This window comes from Pseudorasbora parva, chromosome 2, assembly GCF_024679245.1.
Source record: "Pseudorasbora parva isolate DD20220531a chromosome 2, ASM2467924v1, whole genome shotgun sequence".
Taxonomy (NCBI): domain Eukaryota; kingdom Metazoa; phylum Chordata; class Actinopteri; order Cypriniformes; family Gobionidae; genus Pseudorasbora; species Pseudorasbora parva.
In genome coordinates this window covers 51,069,532-51,090,167 of record NC_090173.1, presented here as the reverse complement: position 1 = coordinate 51,090,167, position 20,636 = coordinate 51,069,532, and the positions used below count along the sequence as shown (strand labels likewise).

At 37.5% G+C, this 20,636-nt stretch overlaps 1 protein-coding gene across 2 annotated transcripts; it reads right to left on the bottom strand.

The window, feature by feature from the left end:
- Window positions 1-216: 216 nt before the first annotated feature.
- Window positions 217-19,851, bottom strand: LOC137046511 (splicing factor U2AF 65 kDa subunit-like). 2 transcript variants are annotated; one of them, XM_067423776.1, is made up of 11 exons: window positions 19,613-19,851; window positions 14,936-15,110; window positions 14,669-14,772; window positions 12,380-12,531; window positions 10,089-10,205; window positions 9,257-9,395; window positions 8,136-8,215; window positions 4,252-4,374; window positions 2,865-2,951; window positions 2,497-2,739; window positions 217-1,700 (listed from the first exon to the last, which is right to left on the bottom strand). In XM_067423776.1, exons 1-11 carry the CDS (start codon window positions 19,659-19,661, stop codon window positions 1,569-1,571), a joined length of 1,401 nt encoding a protein of 466 aa, XP_067279877.1. In that variant the 5' UTR covers window positions 19,662-19,851; the 3' UTR covers window positions 217-1,568. The 2 variants fall into 2 exon arrangements, with proteins under 2 accessions (XP_067279877.1, XP_067279879.1); XM_067423778.1 differs by lacking the exon at window positions 217-1,700 and having other exon boundaries at window positions 2,547-2,791.
- Between the last annotated feature and the right edge of the window lie 785 nt (window positions 19,852-20,636).

The window sequence follows — 20,636 nt, the reverse complement described above, 5'->3', positions numbered from 1 at the left end:
TCTTGGCACACTTTAGGCCCCTTATGCCAAATGGGCATTGGCAATCTTGTTTATCTAGTACACCATATGCATTATGCAATTGTGGCATATATATATACATACATATTATATATATATATATATATATATATATATATATATATATATATATATATATATATATATATATATATATATATATATATATATATATATATATATATATATATATATGCCACAATTGCATAATGCATATGGTGTACTAGATAAACAAGATTAATGTTTGCAAAACAAAATTCTGAGTGTGTACAGAACATTGAAATCGCTCCGTACCTCACAGGAGAAAAAACACATAATTTGTCATTGCCATTTGCATAAAACTAGGCAAGGCAAGTTTATTTGTATAGCACATTTCATACTCAATAAAACTACACCGCAAAAACCCCAGTGTTAAATTAATTCTCCTCAGAGTTTGCATCCACACTGAAGAGTGTTCAAATAAACTCTTGAATCAGTGTTAATGTTAATGAGATTAATGAGAAGTTGAGTGATGATTGACTATTAGTGATGAACACCTGATGTTAGCAAGTAAAATCTCTGAAGGAAAGAGTCCCCATTTTTAGGTCCCCATTATGGTGATCAGTGTTTGCTTTAGTTGGGCTCTTGACCCTTTAATTTTAACATCAGATTTTGTCCGGCTGATGTAACCAAGTTTTAGCAGCCAAGATGAGCCAAGCGAAAATGTGATCAGGTATTTCTGACACATCATGTTATTACCTGAATCACTGATCTCCTTTAGAGCCTAATCTCAGAGTTTTGTTTGAGTGTAGTTCATAAACATTTGTGTAGAATATCATGCTCTAACATCACAGGGCAGCTGTGATCAGTAATGTAAAATGAACACATTACCCATATAATCAAAGATTGGGCTCAGAATGAGATCAGTTTTTCAGGTCAATACATGGCGATTATGTTACTGTAAAAACATAATCAACACCTGATGACATTTTCTCTATGTTTTATTTGTCATAACAAATGTGTCCTATACACAGACAGAGCAGCCAGAAAAAAACCTGTTAAATAGTCAAGAATTCAACTAAAGCAAACACAGATCACCATAATGGTGACCTAAAATTGGTGGCTCTTTCCTTAAGTGATTTTGCTTGTTAACATCAGGTGTTCATCACTCAATTAATCACTTAATTATCTCATTAACTTTAACACTGCTTCAGTGCTATTTTAACACTCGAGTGTGGAGTAAAAAAAAACGGGTTTTGCTGAGTTGACCCTTCTGGACACAACCACATCACATCATGCTGCCTGCTTGAGTCTGGAAATTGTCAATTCTGATTGAAAATTAGTTACTTCAGGTTACTGTAAAATCACTGTATGTGTAAACACCCCTTTACAAGGAAAAGATCGCTTGACACGGCTGTACTAAATGAGTAAATTATTTCTACATGGCTACTCAGATCAAAACATTTTCAATGAGGAAAAGTAATTGTAAAGCAAAAGTAGAAGATAAGTTCAAAAGAACAAACAGCTCATTAAAACGTCACACTCAGATGATGCAAACAGCTCGTTCTCTCTCAGAACTCATGTCTGTGATACATGTCTGGATCGTAATATTTGGTGACCACCACGCGGTTAGCAAACTTGCGTCCCGTCAGTGCTTGCATGGCCTTCTGGCATTCTGCAGCAGACACATACTCCACGAAAATCTGCAACACAGAGAAACTACCGCTATAAGTCAAGCCTTAGAGTATGAGTATGAAAAGTATTAAAACAGCATCATTGTTATACTATTAGTTTTTGTTAATATTTTGAGTTGCTGATGTAGTGATAATTAAATTAGCACATGTGTGCGTTTGTTACCAGATATTTGCGTTAAATTGATGTTTCTAATTATTCATTTAGCTTCATTCAACTTAATTTTATTTTAAGAAATATTATTTTTTAGTGCACTCAAATGAAATAAGGTTACAGTACTAATATACTCACATTACTACCAAAGTACAAATATTATTTTTAAACTTAAATGCAATTTAAGACAATCTGTTTCACTAAGTTAACTCAGGTTTTAATTCATGATGCACTATATTATTACTAACATACTGTAAATAAGATTACAGTAAAGAACAGTAAAGATATTTTTAGTTAAAAATTAAATTATCCTGTGTTACGGATGATTCAAAAGATTCTATGCAGCCTCAGTAATCTTTTTTTTTATTTTTTATTTTTATAAAATTAAGGTCATACTTTTAAAAATCAAAACAAAAAATTCAAAACATCATATCAGATTTTATATAATTGACAATTGGTAAAAAGTCACACGAGACTCCATCTCCTTAGTTACAGTTAGTTGCCTTAGTTACTGACTCGTCCCACCTGTGTCTAGTTTAGTTCTGTGTATTTATACTCCCTCTGTAGTTCTCTGTTGGTTGTGTGAATGGACAGATCTTCAAAGGCCTTTGTTTTTTAGTTTATTTCTACTCTTGAAGTTTCTACACTCTTCACCTTCCCACAGCCTGGCACCTCCACACCGTCCACAGGCCTCGGGATCTCGATGGAGCGCACCGTGCCGTATTTGCAGCACTCCTCACGGATGTCCTCGAGGATCTCCTCATAGTCCTCGTCGTCCAGCAGCTCCTCCGGCATGACCATGTTCAGCAGACACAGCACCTCCGTCGGCAGGCCGGAGTTATGCACCCTCTGCAGCCCCGGGACCTGGAGCGTGACGGGCGTCTCCACAACAGCCGTCTGCATGCAGAGACAACAGGATGCCAGACTGGACCTCTGACACAACTGAGGGCTTGAAGTTGGCCATGTAAGTAAACGGCTTCATGAATGTCTTATTTTTTTAAGTGTTGAGGGCTGGAACTTACAGGATTGGCATTCTTGGCACCCACACTTGCCCTCTGGACGATGAGCTTTTTATCGCCGAGTTGCATGCCATGCAATCCAGCTACTGCCTGAACAAAACAGAAACACTGAGTGAATTTCACAAAAATATTTACAGGTTTTCATCCATCATTGAGATATTATTTTCATCAAAGTTAAGAACATTTTCCTAAAAATTCTCAGTACAGTAATGCCTCTGGACTGAAGATAATGTAACACTGCCTGGACAAAAAAAGTCACTGTTTGGATTTAAATAGGCAAATGGTTAAGAGTCTATGAATGGATCATTATTGCAGTGATTATGATGTTTCCATATTTGGCAACATTTCTTCTACCCCTAATTGATGGAGTGTGTAGCTTTTCATTTCTTAAACAACCATGTTAGTAAGACACGTCATGGCCAGTCATATTCCAGGATGACAATGTCAAGATGCATCAGCTCAAATTGTGAAAGAATAAAGAATCATTTTCACACATAAATCTAGACCTTAAATTCATTAAAAAAGTCTTTGGGATGTGTTGGAGTAGACTTTACAGAGTGCTGGACTCTTGCATTGGCAATACAAGATCTTGACCAAAAACTGACGCACCTCTTGATGGAAATAAATGCTCTGTAAAGTGTACTCCAGCACATCCCAAAGACGATGTACTGAAGAAATAACCATCCTAAACATAATTAACTGTAAAACAAAACAAAAAATATAATAGTAGAAAAAAAAGATATACACAGATGAGCCAAAACATTATAACATATTATGCTGTTGGTCCTCCGCCGAGGCATGGAATCTACAAGAGCCCTGAAGGTGCGCTGCGGTCTCTGTGAGTTTTAGGCGCCCAAGGCTCATCAATGCAGCCTTGGGCGCCTAAAACTCACAGAGACCGCAGCACACCTTCAGGGCTCTTGTAGATTCCACACCCTAACACCCTGTCGTCAGCTTGTGGTATGTACCTCCTCGGACCACTATTGGCAAATTCTCACCATTGGTTACTGGTAATGACACATAAGCCTTGCGGTTTCAGAGATACTCTGACCCAGGTTGCCTTGCCTTAACAATTTGGCCCTTGTCAAAGTCGCTCAGATCTCTATTCCTGCCCATTTCTCCTGCATCCAACATGTTGATTACGAGAACTGACTGTTTGCTTACCATATAATCTACTCAAACCTTAATATGGGGCCTTGTTAGGAGATGATCAAGAATATTTGCTTCACCTGTGGCTGGTCATAATGTTTTGGCTCATCAGTGTAGAGTCCCTATTTCCTTAATATGTAATATGCAAATATATTTGGGATGAAATACAACCTGTATATATCAATAATAAATGTAAACTATAGTGTGAGTACCTTTGATACTTAAACGTGAACTGACTGACCTGGTCAGTTGCGCTGATATCCACATATTCACAGAAAGCATAGCCTTTGGACAGTGATGTGGCACTGTCTTTCACTAGGTTGAAGGCTTTGAGTGGACCAAATGATGTCAGGAGCTCTTTAACCTGCACAACAGTCGAGGACGCACAGGAATGTGAACACAAACAGCAACTGCAGCTCAAATCCTATCCAGATCCTGTCCACTGAACCCAGGATGCGGGTGTACAAGATGGCAGGTCCAATAGAGCACAACAATGGCTTCTGGAAGTTAGTCATTCACTGTCTCCAAAGAGAAATACACATTTAAACAATAATGGATAAAACTATAAGCCACAATTCAATGTCATTTTAGTGAACTTCATTGGAAAAAGTGTGTAATAGCTCAATTTACAGTGAATTCAAGACATTAGGGTTAGAAATTAACAGGGGCTTAGGGCAAGAATGAAGGAAAAATTTGAAAAAAAACCACCCCGAATTCAAGATAAGCGGGCAAAAATACAATGAAACTAAATGTATTACAGCTGTCTCAATTAAAACCAATCACACATTTGTGTTGAGTTCATGAATGCAACGGCCAATCAGAGGTGTTCAAATACTAATTACACAGCTTTTGTTCTGCCTTTGCAGTGTAAAGATGGCCTTTGTTGATGTTGACCGACAATTTTATTGGTAACAGTCTATAGTATTTTAACTGATAGATGTAACTGGTTACATCTGGTAACACAGATACGAAAATTGCCCTTTACAAAGATTTAAAAATGAATTGAAATCCCTCTGGAGAGCGAATTGACAATATACTTCTGAAACCAAGGTCACTGAAAAGGTCAGCTGTTGCGCTCTATTCCTGCAATTCATTGACACGCCATGATATGCTCATAACACAAGAAAACATTATCTTGATGTCCCCTTCTTTTCTGAATGCAGAAGGGTATGAATATAAAGGTCTTTACTCCAACCCTTCTCAATATTACAATAATTATCATCCCAAGATTTGCGCTATCCATTTATTCAAGTTTCTGAGTCCAAAGGGGCGGTTACACTACGCTTTTTGTTTCACTTCCATTCATACAAATCCAAATATGGAACACCAATTCATGCGAAGGTTTTGCATTTTGTTCCAAAGCTTGGTGAGCTCGAATTTGTATCACATGAAGAAGTGTGACCAATAGAAGAATGACATGTCACCATGTGACCTCTTAGTGGAAATTAAAGAACACAAACCTTAACGGTTAGCAGCTATGCAGTACTGGAGTCAATTGTATATTTGTACATTTTGGATTGTAAAAATGTAACCAAGTGTGACGTCATATATGTCATCCATTGCAGTGTCCGAAGAATTGCACATGCTCAAAGCCTAGTGTGAGCGCCCCCTAAAACTCTCCCCTCCTAGACTGACAAAGCACAATTTCATAAAGCAGCCATTTACTAAAGTGCCCCTATTATGCTATTTTAAAGGTTCTTAATTTTGTTTCGGCCCAGTCTGTTGTGATTGGAATGTCGGAAACCCAGCATCCTTTAGCATATCTGAATTTCAGCTCCGGATCTTCCTCAGCACTTGATATAAAGTGATATTAACAGTAACGATAGCGTCCGTTTTACCGTATCAAATCGAGCGTGAGTCCTCATCCTATGGAAGTGCATGGATAGCATTGGATTCACAGCCAATGGAGACTTGTTACAAACCAACATACTGGAGGTTCAAGCAGTAAGTAAGCCTGGAATTACTGACGACTTGTTCAGGCGGTTCTTTTTTTTTGGAAGACAATAATAATAATAAGCATAATGGGGACACTTTAAAATAATGTAAGAAAGGTGCATAAAGAAAGGTCCTTTTTTGCATGCAATGATAAAACACTTTTTAACAATCAAAAGTTTTTTTTCCAAATTTAAAATCATCCAGACGAGTTAAAATGAGCCCTACAGTAGACATGAAGTGAGTCTAACATCAGTGAGTCATTTCCCCGTTTGTTTTATATTCACATTGCAGAGAGCTGAATTTGCTTCAGCCTTTCCAAACATTACACATCTACAGCCCTCCAAAAGCCCATCCCGGTTCCCCAAAGCCCTTTAGTGAGGCTCGCGCTCCGAGAGAGTGAAGGAAGAGAGAGGACAGCGAGGGGAGGGTCCCTGCTGACAGGAGGTGAATCCGTGTGAGGAACGGAACGTCTTACTTGCCTTGTGTTACATGTTGGCAGCAGTAGATCAGAACTACTGAACAAATTATGAGCGCAGACTTAACGATCTTACGGGCCCCTAGCTGGGGGACAAAGTGGGGGAACAAAAAATGAAAGAGCTGTGAGTTTCAAAGCAGTAACAATGACTGCAAGAAAGAAAATATATGAGAATATGAATGAAATGAATACCAGGGTACATTCAGCTCCAATTGATTAAGTTAGTTATTTAGCTATAAGATCAATGAGGTGCACCATTACCCAAACCCCCTCGGTAGTGTCTGCAATAGAAACAACAACCTTTTGCAGCCACTTTTGAAATACGGTGTGCGACTTCTATCTTTACTCCATCTTCACCTGCACATGCAACTGCAAATTTTGCAACTTGCTGTAATTACGGGTCCTATTTTTTTCAAAAGCTACATTCACGCTGCAGCTGAATGAGGCCCAAATCCCTCTCACGTGACACAAATCTGTTTTTGGATGACAATGTGAAGAGCAAAAATGTGTGTGGACATATTAAGTTACAATTTTGTTTGCATCAGTGTAAACAAGTCAGAATCCATGTGATTATTTCAATTTTAACTAATTTCTCATTCTGATATAATTATTGTTTATTATGAGTTAAATGTCACATTTCATGAGGTATTTATTGCATATTTGTTTGTTTTATTCTTATTTTGCAAGCATTTTTCCGCACTATCAGCCATTAAAATGTATGCTAAAAAAGGTGAAATTTGGCACGCTGGTTGGGAACACTGGAATATTCCTAGTGCCAAGAATCGCTCTTTTCATGGGACAGAAGATTGGGTCAAATAATCATACACATATGAATATGACGCATAGAAAGCGAAGCCGCATTTTTGCAAGATATTGACATTAAACCTATATATAGCACTGCAAACAAAGAATAGAGTTTACAGGGCAACTTTAGTGACAATAAGTGCTATTTATATATTATTATAGTATTTATTAATATTTTGAATGAGCTTTTACTTTTATATTTTCGGGTTTCATTTTTGTTAAGTTTAATCTGTGTTTTTGTCATTTAAAAAAATGTAATTAACTAATTTATTTCCAGTTTCCATTTTAGTATTTTTACGATTTTAACTTTCTTTCATTTCAGTTAGTTGCCATGGCAGTTGCCTTTCTAATTTTCATTAAAAAGATTAACGTTAAGTTTTATATATTAATATTTATATATCACTTTTTTAAATTAGCAACATTTCATTAATTTCATTAATTTTTAATTTTTTAATAAAAACAACACAGGTCAAAGTGAATGAAGGATAGCCAAAAATCATTATAACCTTAATAAATTGGCCTGTGATGATTAAAAGTTTTATATAGTCTGCGATTTTGAATAGATTTGAGCCTAAAATTGAAAATGGGCACATTTGCTTGCAGTGTGAAGGTAGCCTAAATGTCAACATGTATCCATTTCACTCTTTCAATGTGGACTTAACATTTACAAATAAAAAATGAACTACCAGTCAGATTAAAAGTGTCATGGCAGCTGATGAGTTTGTTACACTAGAGGGATTTCAGCTACAGACTTTCTGTACGTCAATAAAGTAATATGTATTGGGTATAGTCTGACAAACAGTTTTGAATGGGCAGTAAGAAAATAGTTTACTCTGTGCTAGTGTACACAACCAACGGACCAAAGGTCCTAATAACTGATTCATTCATGGACAAGCAGGGTTAAAGTGTACCTGATCATCATTGAGATAATTTGGTAGACCTCCAATGAAGAGTTTATGAGGGGAGTCCGGTACAACTGTGGAAACAACACCTGAAAACAAAGACATCAAGATTTGAATGCCATGGAAAACATAAAGAAGCAAATAAAAATAAATACATAAATAAACATGGGCTTTATCAAGCATGGAAAATGTATGTGTTTAAGGCAGTTTTCTATCGCTTCAAAATAATAATCTTTCAAACAAGTTTCAAAACTCAATCAATGGCATCGGTTTTGGGCGTGTCAGACAAACAGGCAATCCCACCACAAACTGACGCCATTACTTGAGCCATGTTGTTATGTCCAATGCAGGAGAAAAAAAGCATTGCAATTTTGATTAATGTTGCCAGTGGTGCATACATTTCAGACGTTGGGCCATATTTACTAACAGCTTGCACCAACTCAAGCCCTTTCTTCCTCTTAAAACACTTAAGATTTACTTAAAAAAGATTTACTTAAGACACGCAGTGATAAATTAGCGCTGAAAAGGCGTGGACGCAGTTATTTTTGCAGCTGAGCTTATAGCATTTGCATTTGTAGGAGTTTTTCTTTCAGATGCAACATTCATGGGAGGAGAGTATTTAAATGAATAACGCAAAGTGATTTACTAAAGTTTGTGCTCGTCAGTTTACTGGAATTTGCATCATTATTTAACACCCAAAAAACCACATCTTAACACATTTTGTGCTTGACATGTTGTTATAGTTGCTGTTGGAGGAGGTGTGGAGCAGATAGTGTGTGGTAGAAGGGAGATAATATTCAAACTTGTGGTCATTTAATTGGATTGCAGAGGAAGATGTTATTTGAATTGTTATATAATTTGCCAAGCCAGGTTACTTTTAATTTTCCCTGCTCTTGGTAGATGTTGATAGTCATAAAGGAAATGAGCTTCTGCGACTGTGTTCTCTAATTAGCACACTGTCAGTAGATCATCCGCAGGAGATCACCTTATATGGGATTGTGGTCTCATGTTAAATTGCCCTGCTTATAAATCTGGATTTTTTTATCTTTAAAAAGCCCTGTGGAAAGCTGTACAATGTTTAATAGTCTACTGATCTAAAACATAAAGTAAAACATGAGAAAAGTCTTGACCTGGAACATGAAAAGCCGGCTGCTCGGAGATACCGGGAAGAGGGCGGTAGTCATGCGGGCGTCTGATCTTCAGCGACTGTCCTTGAAAGATAATGCCATCAAATGCCATGGCCTGAGTGGTTTCATCCACTGATCGAAACTGGGGAAGAGTAATAGTCTGCGTCAGCCTAGTATCATTAAACGGAAATGCTTTCCTGTGCATCACCAAAACTAAAAGTCTCTCAGGGTGTGCTGTGTTCACACTTGTGGTTCGGACCACAAAATAAAATGACACATTTTGTCCTGTTTCGCTTAGTGTTCACACGGTTATTTTTAACACAGAACATAAGGTTAAAAAACAAACAACAGTTTTTAGGATATATATTTTATCACAGAACTTACTGAACATCAAAAACAATGCTGTGAGCTGGACTTAGAATGAAGTAAACTGAGACACTGAAATGGTGGGCCTTGGTTCGGATGGCAGCGTTCACACAATCGCACCAGAGTTTGTTTAAATTGAACCAAACCTGCCAAGTGTGAACACACCCTCATTAACGTTTTGAACCTCATTTCAGTAGATTTCGTCAAGTTTTAGTTGTCTTTCGATGTTATCATGTATTTGCAAAATGCACAGTATTGAAATGTCTAGAACAACAATATGCAAAAACATATTTTTATGGTATTTTGTGGCCTATGGTATACATTAGTTTTCTTGCTAAGCAAAACTACAATGGAAGCAAAAAAGACTTCTGGACCAATTTATACAGGAAATTCATGCTGCTATGTATTGAAACAGGTGCGGTCTGTTTTTGTCAGATGAGTTAACTGACTGAAATCTGTATTGTCTCACCTCTAGGAAAGCAAAGTTCTTGTCCTGGTTGATCTGCACTGCGAGCACAGGATTGCTGGGAGCTTGAGACAATCCTGCAAGTCTCATCTGGGTATTGAAGAATTCAGCCATGGACTCCTGAGAGGCAAAGATAATAGCAGGACTTTCCCAGAGAAATGTCTTTCTTTATCAACGCAAGTACACAGAGGAATGCTTGACTTGACACAACTCTTTACAACAAGACAAACCTTAAAGGGATAGTTCACCCAAAAAATGAAAAATGTTCCATGATTTATTCCCCCTCAATCCATCCTAGGTGTGTATGACTTTCTTCTTTATATTTCTTATTAGTTTATTTATTTAGAATACAACATAGATGGGATATCAAATGTTTAAACTGAGAAAATGTATAATTTTAAGGGAAAAATAAGTTGATATTAAATTTCATAGCAACAACACATCTCAAAAAAGTTGGGACAAGGCCATGTTTAACACTGTTTGGCATTCCCTCTTCTTTGTATAACAGTCTGCAAACGTCTGGAGACTGAGGAGACAAGTTGCTCAAGTTTAGGAATAGGAATGTTGTCCCATTCTTGTCTAATACAGGCTTCTAGTTGCTCAACTGTCTTAGGTCTTCTTTGTCGCATCTTCCTCTTTATGATGCGACAAATGTTTTCTATGGGTGAAAGATCTGGACTACAGGCTGGCCATTTCAGTACCCGGATCCTTCTTCTGCTCAGTCATGATGTTGTAATTGATGCAGTATGTGGTCTGGCATTGTCATGTTGGAAAACGCAAGATCTTCCCTGAAAGAGACGATGTCTGAATGGGAGCTTATGTTGTTCTAGAACTTGGATATACCTTTCAGCATTGATGGTGCCTTTCCAGATGTGTAAGCTGCCCACGCCACACACACTCATGCAACCCCATACCATCAGAGATGCTGCTTCTGAACTGAATGCGGAAACAACTTGGGTTGTCCTTGTCCTCTTTAGTCTGAATGACATGGCGTCCCAGTTTTCCAAAAAGAACTTCAAATTTTGATTTGTCTGACCACAGAAACGTTTTCCACTTTGCCACAGTCCATTTTAAATGAGCCTTGGCCCAGAGAAAACGTTTGCGATACTGGATCATGTTTAGATATGGCTTATTTTTTGATCTATAGAGTTTTAGCCGGCAACGGCAAATAGCACGGCCGATTGTGTTCACGACACAGTTTTCTCGAAGTATTCCTGAGCCCATGTTGTGATTTCCATTACAGTAGCTCATTCCTGTATGTGATGCAGTGCCGTCTAAGGGCCCGAAGATCATGGGCATCCAGTATGGTTTTCCTGGCCTTGACCCTTACGCACAGAGATTGTTCCAGATTCTCTCTGGATCTTTGGATGATATTATGCACTGTAGATGATGATAACTTCAAATTATTTGCAATTTTTCTCTGAGAAACTCCTTTCTGATATTGCTCCACTATTTTTCACCACAGCAATGGGGGATTTGGTGATCCTCTGCCCATCTTGACTTCTGAGAGACACTGCCACTCTGAGAAGCTCTTTTTATCATGTTTATTATGCTGCCAATTGAGCTAATAAGTTGCAAATTGGTCCTCCAGCTGGTCCTTATGTGTGCCTTTAACTTTCTCGGCCTCTTATTGCTACCTGTCCTAACTTTTTTGGAATGTGTATCTGTCATGAAATCCAAAATGAGCCAATATTTGGCATGACATTTCAAAATATCTCACTTTCAACATTTGATATGTTATCGATATTCTATAGTGAAAAAAGTTTATGAGATTTGTAAATTATTGCATTTCTTTTTTATTCACAATTTGTACAGTGTCCCAACTTTTTTGCAATCGGGTTTGTAAATGTCTAAGTTAATCCAAGCTTTATAATGGCAGTGAATGGCAGCCCTAAATTTGAAGAACCAGAAAGTGCATTCATCCATTATAAAAGTGCTCCAAACGGTGCCGGGGGGTAATAAAGGCCTTCTGTGAAATGAAGTGATGGCTTGTGTAAGAAAAAGATTTATATTTAACACTTTATAAAGTAAAATATCTAGTTTCCGGTGGAATGCCTTCTGTATTTTACTTACGAAGAAAGTGGATGGCTTGAGGGTGAGTAAATCATAGGGTAATTAAAATTTTTGGGTGAACTATCCCTTTAAGAGCAGAATGTTTATTATTACAACTCTCATTTCTAGAACTTTTCATGTGTAACTTTCAAATGAAACGGCTGATTAACCATTACACAAGAGGATGAGAACTGAACTGTACAAACAACATGTTTTGAGGGACACTATTCTGGGACACTTACCTCAGTGATGCCGAAGGGGATGTTGCCAACATACAGGCGTCGTGCTTGCCTGGTCATCTGGCTGCCAACGACGGGCACTTGTGTGGGTGCGACTGCCAAACCAGCATTAGTGGATGTAGCCAGTAGAGCAATGCTGGGGATCTGCCCAGCAGCTACATTACAACATAACACAACACATTAAATAAACAACACTTAAGCCAAAAGTCGAATTATTTCTTTTAAAAACCCAATATTTTGTGACCTTATGTAACACCAAACCTTTACATTATTTTTTTCCCCTTTGGAATGGTAAATGGAGTTGATTTGAAGAGTTGAGTGTTTTACACAAAATAATAACCTCATGTGGGTTTGTAACAACTACTACAAATACTTTGTGTGGCTATTACCAGACCGAGCTCATTTTATGATTAAAAATTGGTCTGGGGAGTCTGCTCTGTATTTTCTACTGCACAAGAGGTGTGATCAACGAGCATTATTCAAATGACTTCAACCAATCAGACCACAAGAGATCCCAGCAGAGAAATGAGCAACGACCCATCACTTCTCTATCCGTCATCATGTTAAACCTGGCAAATAAGCCAGTCAGCGATTGGTTCCCACAAAGGGAGAAATTAATGTACAGTTGAAGGGCGAAATCAAATCGCTGGCAGATCAACAAATACTGTTTTCTATCAGCTATTTTAAAACAGCTTTAATGTGGCTTTCATGCGTTTTATAATGTTTTACCTCCTTTTTAACTCAAAAACATGTGCTCCATTCTATGGAAGCTTGTTTCAGCCATGGAATAAAAATATTTTAAAAAACTTAAACTTTTTATCTCACAATTCTGACTTTTTTCTCACAATTGTGAGGAGGCCATTTTAGTTTTTAGTAAACTCATTGTCGTGTTGAAGACACCAGTTTGAGATTTGTGACATGGTTTGTTATCCTGCTGGAAGTATCCATCCCTTAATGGTACACTGTTGGTCATAAAGGGAAGGTTCAGTAGGGTTCAGTAAGACATGCTCAGAAACAATGCTCAGGTCAGCTGTGGCGTTTAAATGATGGTCAATTGGTACTAAGGGGCCCAAAGTTTGACAAAATGTCCTCTATACCATTACATCCCCAGCAGCCTGAACTGCTGATACAAGGCAGGATGGATCCACGCTTTCATGCTGTTTACGCCAAATTCTGAGCATACCACCTCAATGTCACAGCAGAAATCAAGACTCATCAGAAAAGGCAATGTGTTTCACTCTTCTATTGTCCAGTTTTGTTGCCCCCGTCTGAATTGTAGCCTCAGTTTGCTGTATAGCTGACAGGAGTGTCACCGGTGTGTCTTCTGCTTCAAGGCTGGACAAGTGTTGTGTGTTCAGAGATGATCTTCTGCAGACCTCGGTTGAGACGAGTGATAATTTGAGTTACTTTTGCCTTTCTATTAATCTTTCTATCAGCTGAACCAGTGTGGCCATTCTCCTCTGACCTTTTGCATCAACAAGCCATTTTCAGACACAGAACTGCAGCTCTCTGGATATTTTCTCCTTTTTCAGAGCATTCTCTGTAAACCCTAGAGATGGTTGTGTGTGAAAATCCCAGTAGATCAGCAGTTTCTGAAATACTCAGATCGGCCCGTCTGGCACCAACACCCATACCACGTTTAAAGTCAATTAAATCACATTTAGTCCCCATTCTGATGCTCAGATTAAACTTCAGCAGATCTCCTTAACCATGTCTACATGCCTAAATACATTGAGTTGCTGCAATGCGATTGGCTGATAAGACATTTGCATTTACAAGCAGCTGAACAGGTGTACCTAATAAAGTGGACGATTTTTCAATGTGAGAAAAATAGCAGAATTTGAGAGATAAAATGTTTCTTCTTCCATAGAACCTGAACCTCTGAAAGGCGTCAGTATAAGTAAAAAAAAACACTGAATACATATATTTAATATAGAAACCATTGTTTTTTTGTTAAAACCTTTGAAACATGCATACACACAAAGAAAATCTAATTTAACTGAGGTATTTGAAGTTTGATGTGTAATTGTAAATGTCTTTTTCCACACATTTTGCACCTGCCCTCTGTACTGCAGTTTATTGTGTGTGTGTGTGTGTGTGTGTGTGTGTGTGTGTGTGTGTGTGTGTGTGTGTGTGTGTGTGTGTGTGTGTGTGTGTGTGTGTGTGTGTGTGTGTGTGTGTGTGTGTGTGTGTGTGTGTGTGTGTGTGTGTCATCAGAAGTGCACAGCCACGTATGGAAACAGTGATCATGGCATTTACTGTTACTGTGATATTGTTTTACTCATACCGCACCTTGCATGGCTTTGTACTGCATTGGAGTGATGTGCTCGAATCCTGAAGGGGGAACGTCCCAATACTTGCACACCTTTTTCTTCCTTGTTCGTCTTGGAGAATAGCTGAGGGGGAAAAATCAAGAGTAGATGGGGAAGATGCCGCAACTGTATTAAACTATGCCAAGCCAACTACGTTGTAAAGTCAATTTAGAAGATAACGTGCTTTTATGGGTTTTACAGGCATCATTTGGTTGTGCTGGACAGTGGCAGGCTGGTGTTGAGTCACCTGTGTTTCTTCTGGTCCCGGGAGCTGCTCCTGTGGTCTCGGCTCTTCCGGTCTCGACTGCGGCTGCGCTTCCCTCGGCTGCGACTGCTTCGGTCTTTGCTCCAGCTGCGCCGCTTCTTGCTGCGACCAGGAGAGCTACTGCGACTCCTCCTCTTATGCCTCTCCCTCTCTCTCTCTGGATGTTACATATGGAAGGAAACATCATGTCAATAAAAGCAAAAATACTAACCAGAATATTTCTGTTAAAGGAACTGTATGTAAGAAATGTATTTCGATTAATTATAAAATGGCCCTGATATGTCACTAGACATTAAGAAATCATGTTAATTTCAAAAACTTATATCACAGACAACAGTAGTGCGGCCAGGTTAGTCATTTAAAAGTTGTTGTTGCAGCCCTCAACTGATGTTGATGATGTCATGTTGTGTTTTGGCCTGAAGCTCCGCCCTCTACCTATCGACCAATCACGAAGTCAGTAGTGTTTGGGCATCCGGGTTGCCAGATCTGCTCTGGTTACCACAGCTGCAGCTACAAACGTTCCTGCAGATCCTGCAGCCTATCTGGCAACCTCGAGTCAGTGGGAGGGGGAGGGGGATACACCGCTCTACAGTCATCTGAAAGTGATTGCAATACCAGTTTTGGCCACAATGTTACATACACTTCCCTTCAATTTCTAAGTAGAAGCCAGAGGTGATTCTGAACACCCTGAAACGCATCCATTGTAGTCTTGAGTTTTCTTTCAGGAATGAACACAGTATTCCTCATTTAAGTAATTCCTGCACACAGCATACACGCAAAAATAGGGGTGGGGCCAGGTTAGTTAGTCTGTAGTGGCTGTGTCTGAATCACATACTCTCGAGTAGGTACTTTTTTTGAATAAATAATTACTTCACAACCGCTAAAGAGTATGTTCTATATAGGATGAGTATGTGTAGTGTGAATGAATGTACTCTTTTATGAGTACTGTGAATTCATGAGTGTGTGTAGTATGAATGTAATCCAGAAAAACTACATTCGCCATGTTGTCATTATCATGTGTTGTCATCTACCAGTGTCAGTTCACTTACATTCACAAATCCTCTCCTGTGGCCTCATAGGTTAGTAAAGTATCCATCATATGCACACTTCAAAATCCTGGCAGAAGTAGTATCCCATCCGCTGACTTTTTGCCTACTCTTTTATGAGTACTGTGAATTTAGACATACTTCTTTTGTCACATACTGTTTTTTTCCTACTATATAGTAGGGAAGTATGTGATTTTGGATGTGTGGAAACTAGGGCTGTGCGATATATGGAAATTATCGAAATATCGCAAATGTACATGCAATATGCATATCGCAATGGTTCGCAATATCTGAATGATTTTAATAGGCTACTTAAACATTGTGAAAAGTGTACGTTTTAGGTCGCACATTGGGCAGAGAATAGACTGGGCACGTTACTGTTACTTATGTGACTTTGCTTGATGTTAAAAAGAGTTGTTAAACGCAATAATTTGCGAAAAACAATAATCTGCAGTCTTGCGCTGTTTGATACACACACCGAAACGTGAACAATTTGTGACACACATTTTTTTTCTACAACACTGCTGGTCACTTTCAGAAGTTGTAGCGATGCTTTCTTTTCCCACAAAGAATGTGAAACACAAATGGTTTCATTCTCAGTTTTTAAATCATTTTTTTAATATAATTTAAATAGATTTTACACACTAATTGCAATATCGTATCGCATATAGAATATTGCATTTTTAACATATCGCATTTTTTTCCAATATCGCACAGCCCTAGTGGAAACTTGTGGTTATGGTAAGGGTCGGGACCTTTCCCAATCACAATCAAAGTGACTGACCAATCACAACGCACTGATACAGCTGACCAATCAGAGCACATTGTGCTTTTCAGAGGGAGGGGCTTCATAGAGACAGGAACTAAACTGGGACTGTGTCCGATATCACCCCCTATACCCTTAAATAGGGCACTATTTGAGGGGACAGTCATTTGTAGTAGTGTCCAAAAACCATAGTGGAACGTTATCGAGTGCACTCGTTCAATCCCACAAAAAGGCACAAGTGATGCACACTCAATGGCTAGAGAATATCCAGAATGCACTGTAAGAGTCGCGTGCCGAATTAATTCTAGCAGCTTTTCCAAACCGCTGGTCCAATGTGGCTACAGCGTAACATCTTACAGGTATAAATTCCTTTTTGGTGATTATTAAACTGCTTAATTGAGGTTTATACATACTAGCTTACATGGCAGAGTTCTTGATAAATCTTTTCATTAATACTGAAGCCACAAGTTTACTAAGTTTCAAATGTTTATTAAACAGCAAGCACACAATATGCAAAAGTGGCGGCCCTTCCGGCGCACTCAGTGTCAGAATTCACTCACTCGTTTTCATTCACTCCTTCAAGAGGACTATATTAGTGAAGTAATGTAGAGGATAGTGGATGATGGTATAGATTTTGAACACAGCTCATGCGCTACTGGCAGAATGGGAATGGAGGTGCTGCATCAACAATGTCAAATATGGGGAAAACAATGTGGTTTTGTTTTTTATTCAAGCATGAAATCATTTTCTAGTAGTCAAGCCTAAAAACAAAATCAAGTGTTTGTAAAAGGACATAATAGGTCATGTTTAATGTGTAGCTGTGCATTTGCTCTGGGTGATTACTTGCTCAAGCCAAAAGATCCCTCAAGTGAGATATTCTGTTGTCTAGATAGGGTTCGAGTCACTCCTTCAGTGGAAGTCTATGGGATTTTCACTTGTATGCTTGCCTTATTCACACAAAACTGAGATGGTTTAATAATATATATCATTACAACTATTCGATAAAGAATTAGCCTTTTGTTTCAATGTCAAACCACACACATTACATCACAAGAACAAATCTATTTAAAAGGGCAGAAGGTGTCTATTCTGTCGGTATATTTGTAAAACCTACTACATTCATTATCTTTGACTGCATATATGCAGCTCAGTCAGTATCATGATTCATATGTCATATCAGACGTCAGTGTGTACAATAAAAGCCACTAAAAATATATTGAGTCACGATTCAGTTTAATACATGATACTGATCTCTCACTTTTAACAAAGCCAAAAGAGAGTTAAAATGGTAATTATCACATCTAAGATATGCTGTTTATTAAACGCATCAATAATGGACTTGTTTGTGTGTGTATATATATATATATATATATATATATATATATATATATATATATATATATATATATATATATATATATATATATATATTAGGGATGTCCCGATCAGGTTTTTTTGCCTTCGAGTCCGAGTCCGAGTCATTTGATTTTGAGTATCTGCCGATACCGAGTCCCGATCCGATACTTCTATAATACATAAAAAAGAATAAAGAAGAGCGAAAAAAACAAACCAGGATGTTCCTTATTTTTTATTTTATTCACCTTATTTTAACACTCAACAACTCTAACAAACAGAGCACTTCTGTGAGGTAGCTTGAACAATCAAGTAATAAATAACATAAATTCTTCACTTTTGGATTTTAGTGCAACATTAAAATTAAAAAATTCCTGGACCGGAGTTTCAGATTCAGAACAATTAATTATGTTGGTGTGAAATAAACAGTTATGGAAATTAAATTAAATAATCTGCTCCCAATAATCCCGAATAAATAATCATTAATCATGTTAGACACATATGCTTGAACAAAGATCCTGACTGCATTTAAAATGTTTTAAACATAGTGTTTTATTATGTTGCATGTTTAATTTTTCATTTATTAAAAATAGCTCAAATGTGTGAACTTCTGGTTTGCCATATTTCATGCTAAATGTTAACTTTAATTTTGATTGAACTATATACCTGATACATATTGTTGCATCTTTTTATTGTGACATATTGTGAGACAATATATTGTTACATATATTGTTGAAACGGTCACATTTCAATAGTTAAAACACACATTTAAGTACTGTGTGATTATTAACCCCGTCTTATTATAACAGTGCTTATATTTGATGGGTTTTAAATTATGTATTGAATATAGAAGATTATGAATTATGACACTTTTGTGAGATGTAAGTGGGTGATGTTGATGTTTTAATTCTCTAAACCTGTGGTTCCTCAGCTGGACTTCAGAACGGCACTAAAAAAAAATCATCAATACATTAGCTGTTTATTAATAGGGACTGAGCAAAAATGGTCAGTTAATGAAGAAAAAACAAAAAACACTTTTTTACTATGCAACGAAATGCATTTATTTATGAATTTTAATTATGACTTATTATGTTATAATAAAAGTCATTGCTTAAAAGTGTTCAAATACATTTGGGGACACTATATGAAATCAGTGTGAAATATTGTAAAAAAATAATGCTGTAACATTCTGCAATACTTGCATGCATGTGTGTTCTTATGAAGAAATGCAACATGTACATTGAGTTGCATGTGCGATTGACAGATGACAACATTGCAAAATGTTACAAAAATTATATACCATTACAATTTTTTTATAGTTACTGTAATTTATGTTCATGTGCTGATAAAGTGCCTATGTTAGCAGAGCTGCCTGGTGACAGCTGCGAGTATACATGTATTGATCATCACAGTCGTTGTTTATGTTGATGAGGAGGGCAGCTGTTACAGACTGAAGCACACAGCTCATGAACACTGCAGATGTTTTTACTGTACCTTGTCGATTCTCGTTCAGCTGTTTCTCGAACTCCTCGAAATCGGACATGATCAGCTCTGACGCATCAGGCGCTCATGTGTCTCTCTCAGCTCGTAAACACAGGCACTGAACACTATAATGCTTCCGCTGTCTCATCTGATAACGGTGACGCGATGCCACCATGTGCGGGAAACGTTTGTTTAGGAGATCAGTCCCATTTTGATAGGAGACAGGGAAGCTTCACTGCAGGTCTGGCGAGTGGGCGGGGCTAATCACTGTGGGCGTGTGTTGCAGTTGCTCTAATTGGCTGACGCTGCTGTCAGTTACAGATGCAGGCGGGTATGCGTCTTGCAATTGGTCTATAATTTGTTACTCTTTCAAGCAGGAAGGAACTAATCATGAGCTGTTAACTACAACAAAAGCTGTTCCCGAAACGCCAACCTCTGCCCTTTAGACTCCCCAAAGATAACAATATTACGTATATAACTAATTTCTGGACATGATATAAGATATTTTCTAGGCTAAAGATTTAGGCTTCAGTTAAACATTAATTTATAAGAAAACATATTTCAGCTTACTGTCAAAGGGGCTTAATTACGTACACGTTGTAAATGAAACGAAAATGAACGCAGTACTGAGAGTATATAATATAATATATTAAAATATAATATAATATGTGACCCTGCGGATTACAAAACCAAGGGTCATTCTTATTTTTTTATTTTTAGATTTATAAATGTAAAAATAAAAAATATATATTTTTGATCCATACAATGTATTGTTGGCTATTGCCACAAAATATATTTGTGAGATTTATGACTGGTTTTGTGCTCCAGGGTCACATGTAATTAATATAATATAATATAATATAATATTAAGAAATGGTAAACAGTGTAGAAATAGAACATATTGCAAAAACTCGATTAAAAACTATGCATGACATGAAGCATGAATTTATATATATATATATATATATATATATATATATATATATATATATATATATATATATATATATATATATAGCTTGTGCTACAACTATTG

Bases quoted from the DNA above. Each gene is read 5' to 3' on its own strand.
- LOC137046511 (XM_067423776.1), bottom strand. From the start codon at position 19,661: ATGTCCGATTTCGAGGAGTTCGAGAAACAGCTGAACGAGAATCGACAA. The intron at 9,396-10,088 runs GTGAGACAATAC...ACTCTTCCCCAG, and splicing joins AGAACTTTGCTTTCCTAGAG to TTTCGATCAGTGGATGAAAC. The intron at 2,740-2,864 runs GTAAGTTCCAGC...CTCTGCATGCAG, and splicing joins GTGCCAAGAATGCCAATCCT to ACGGCTGTTGTGGAGACGCC.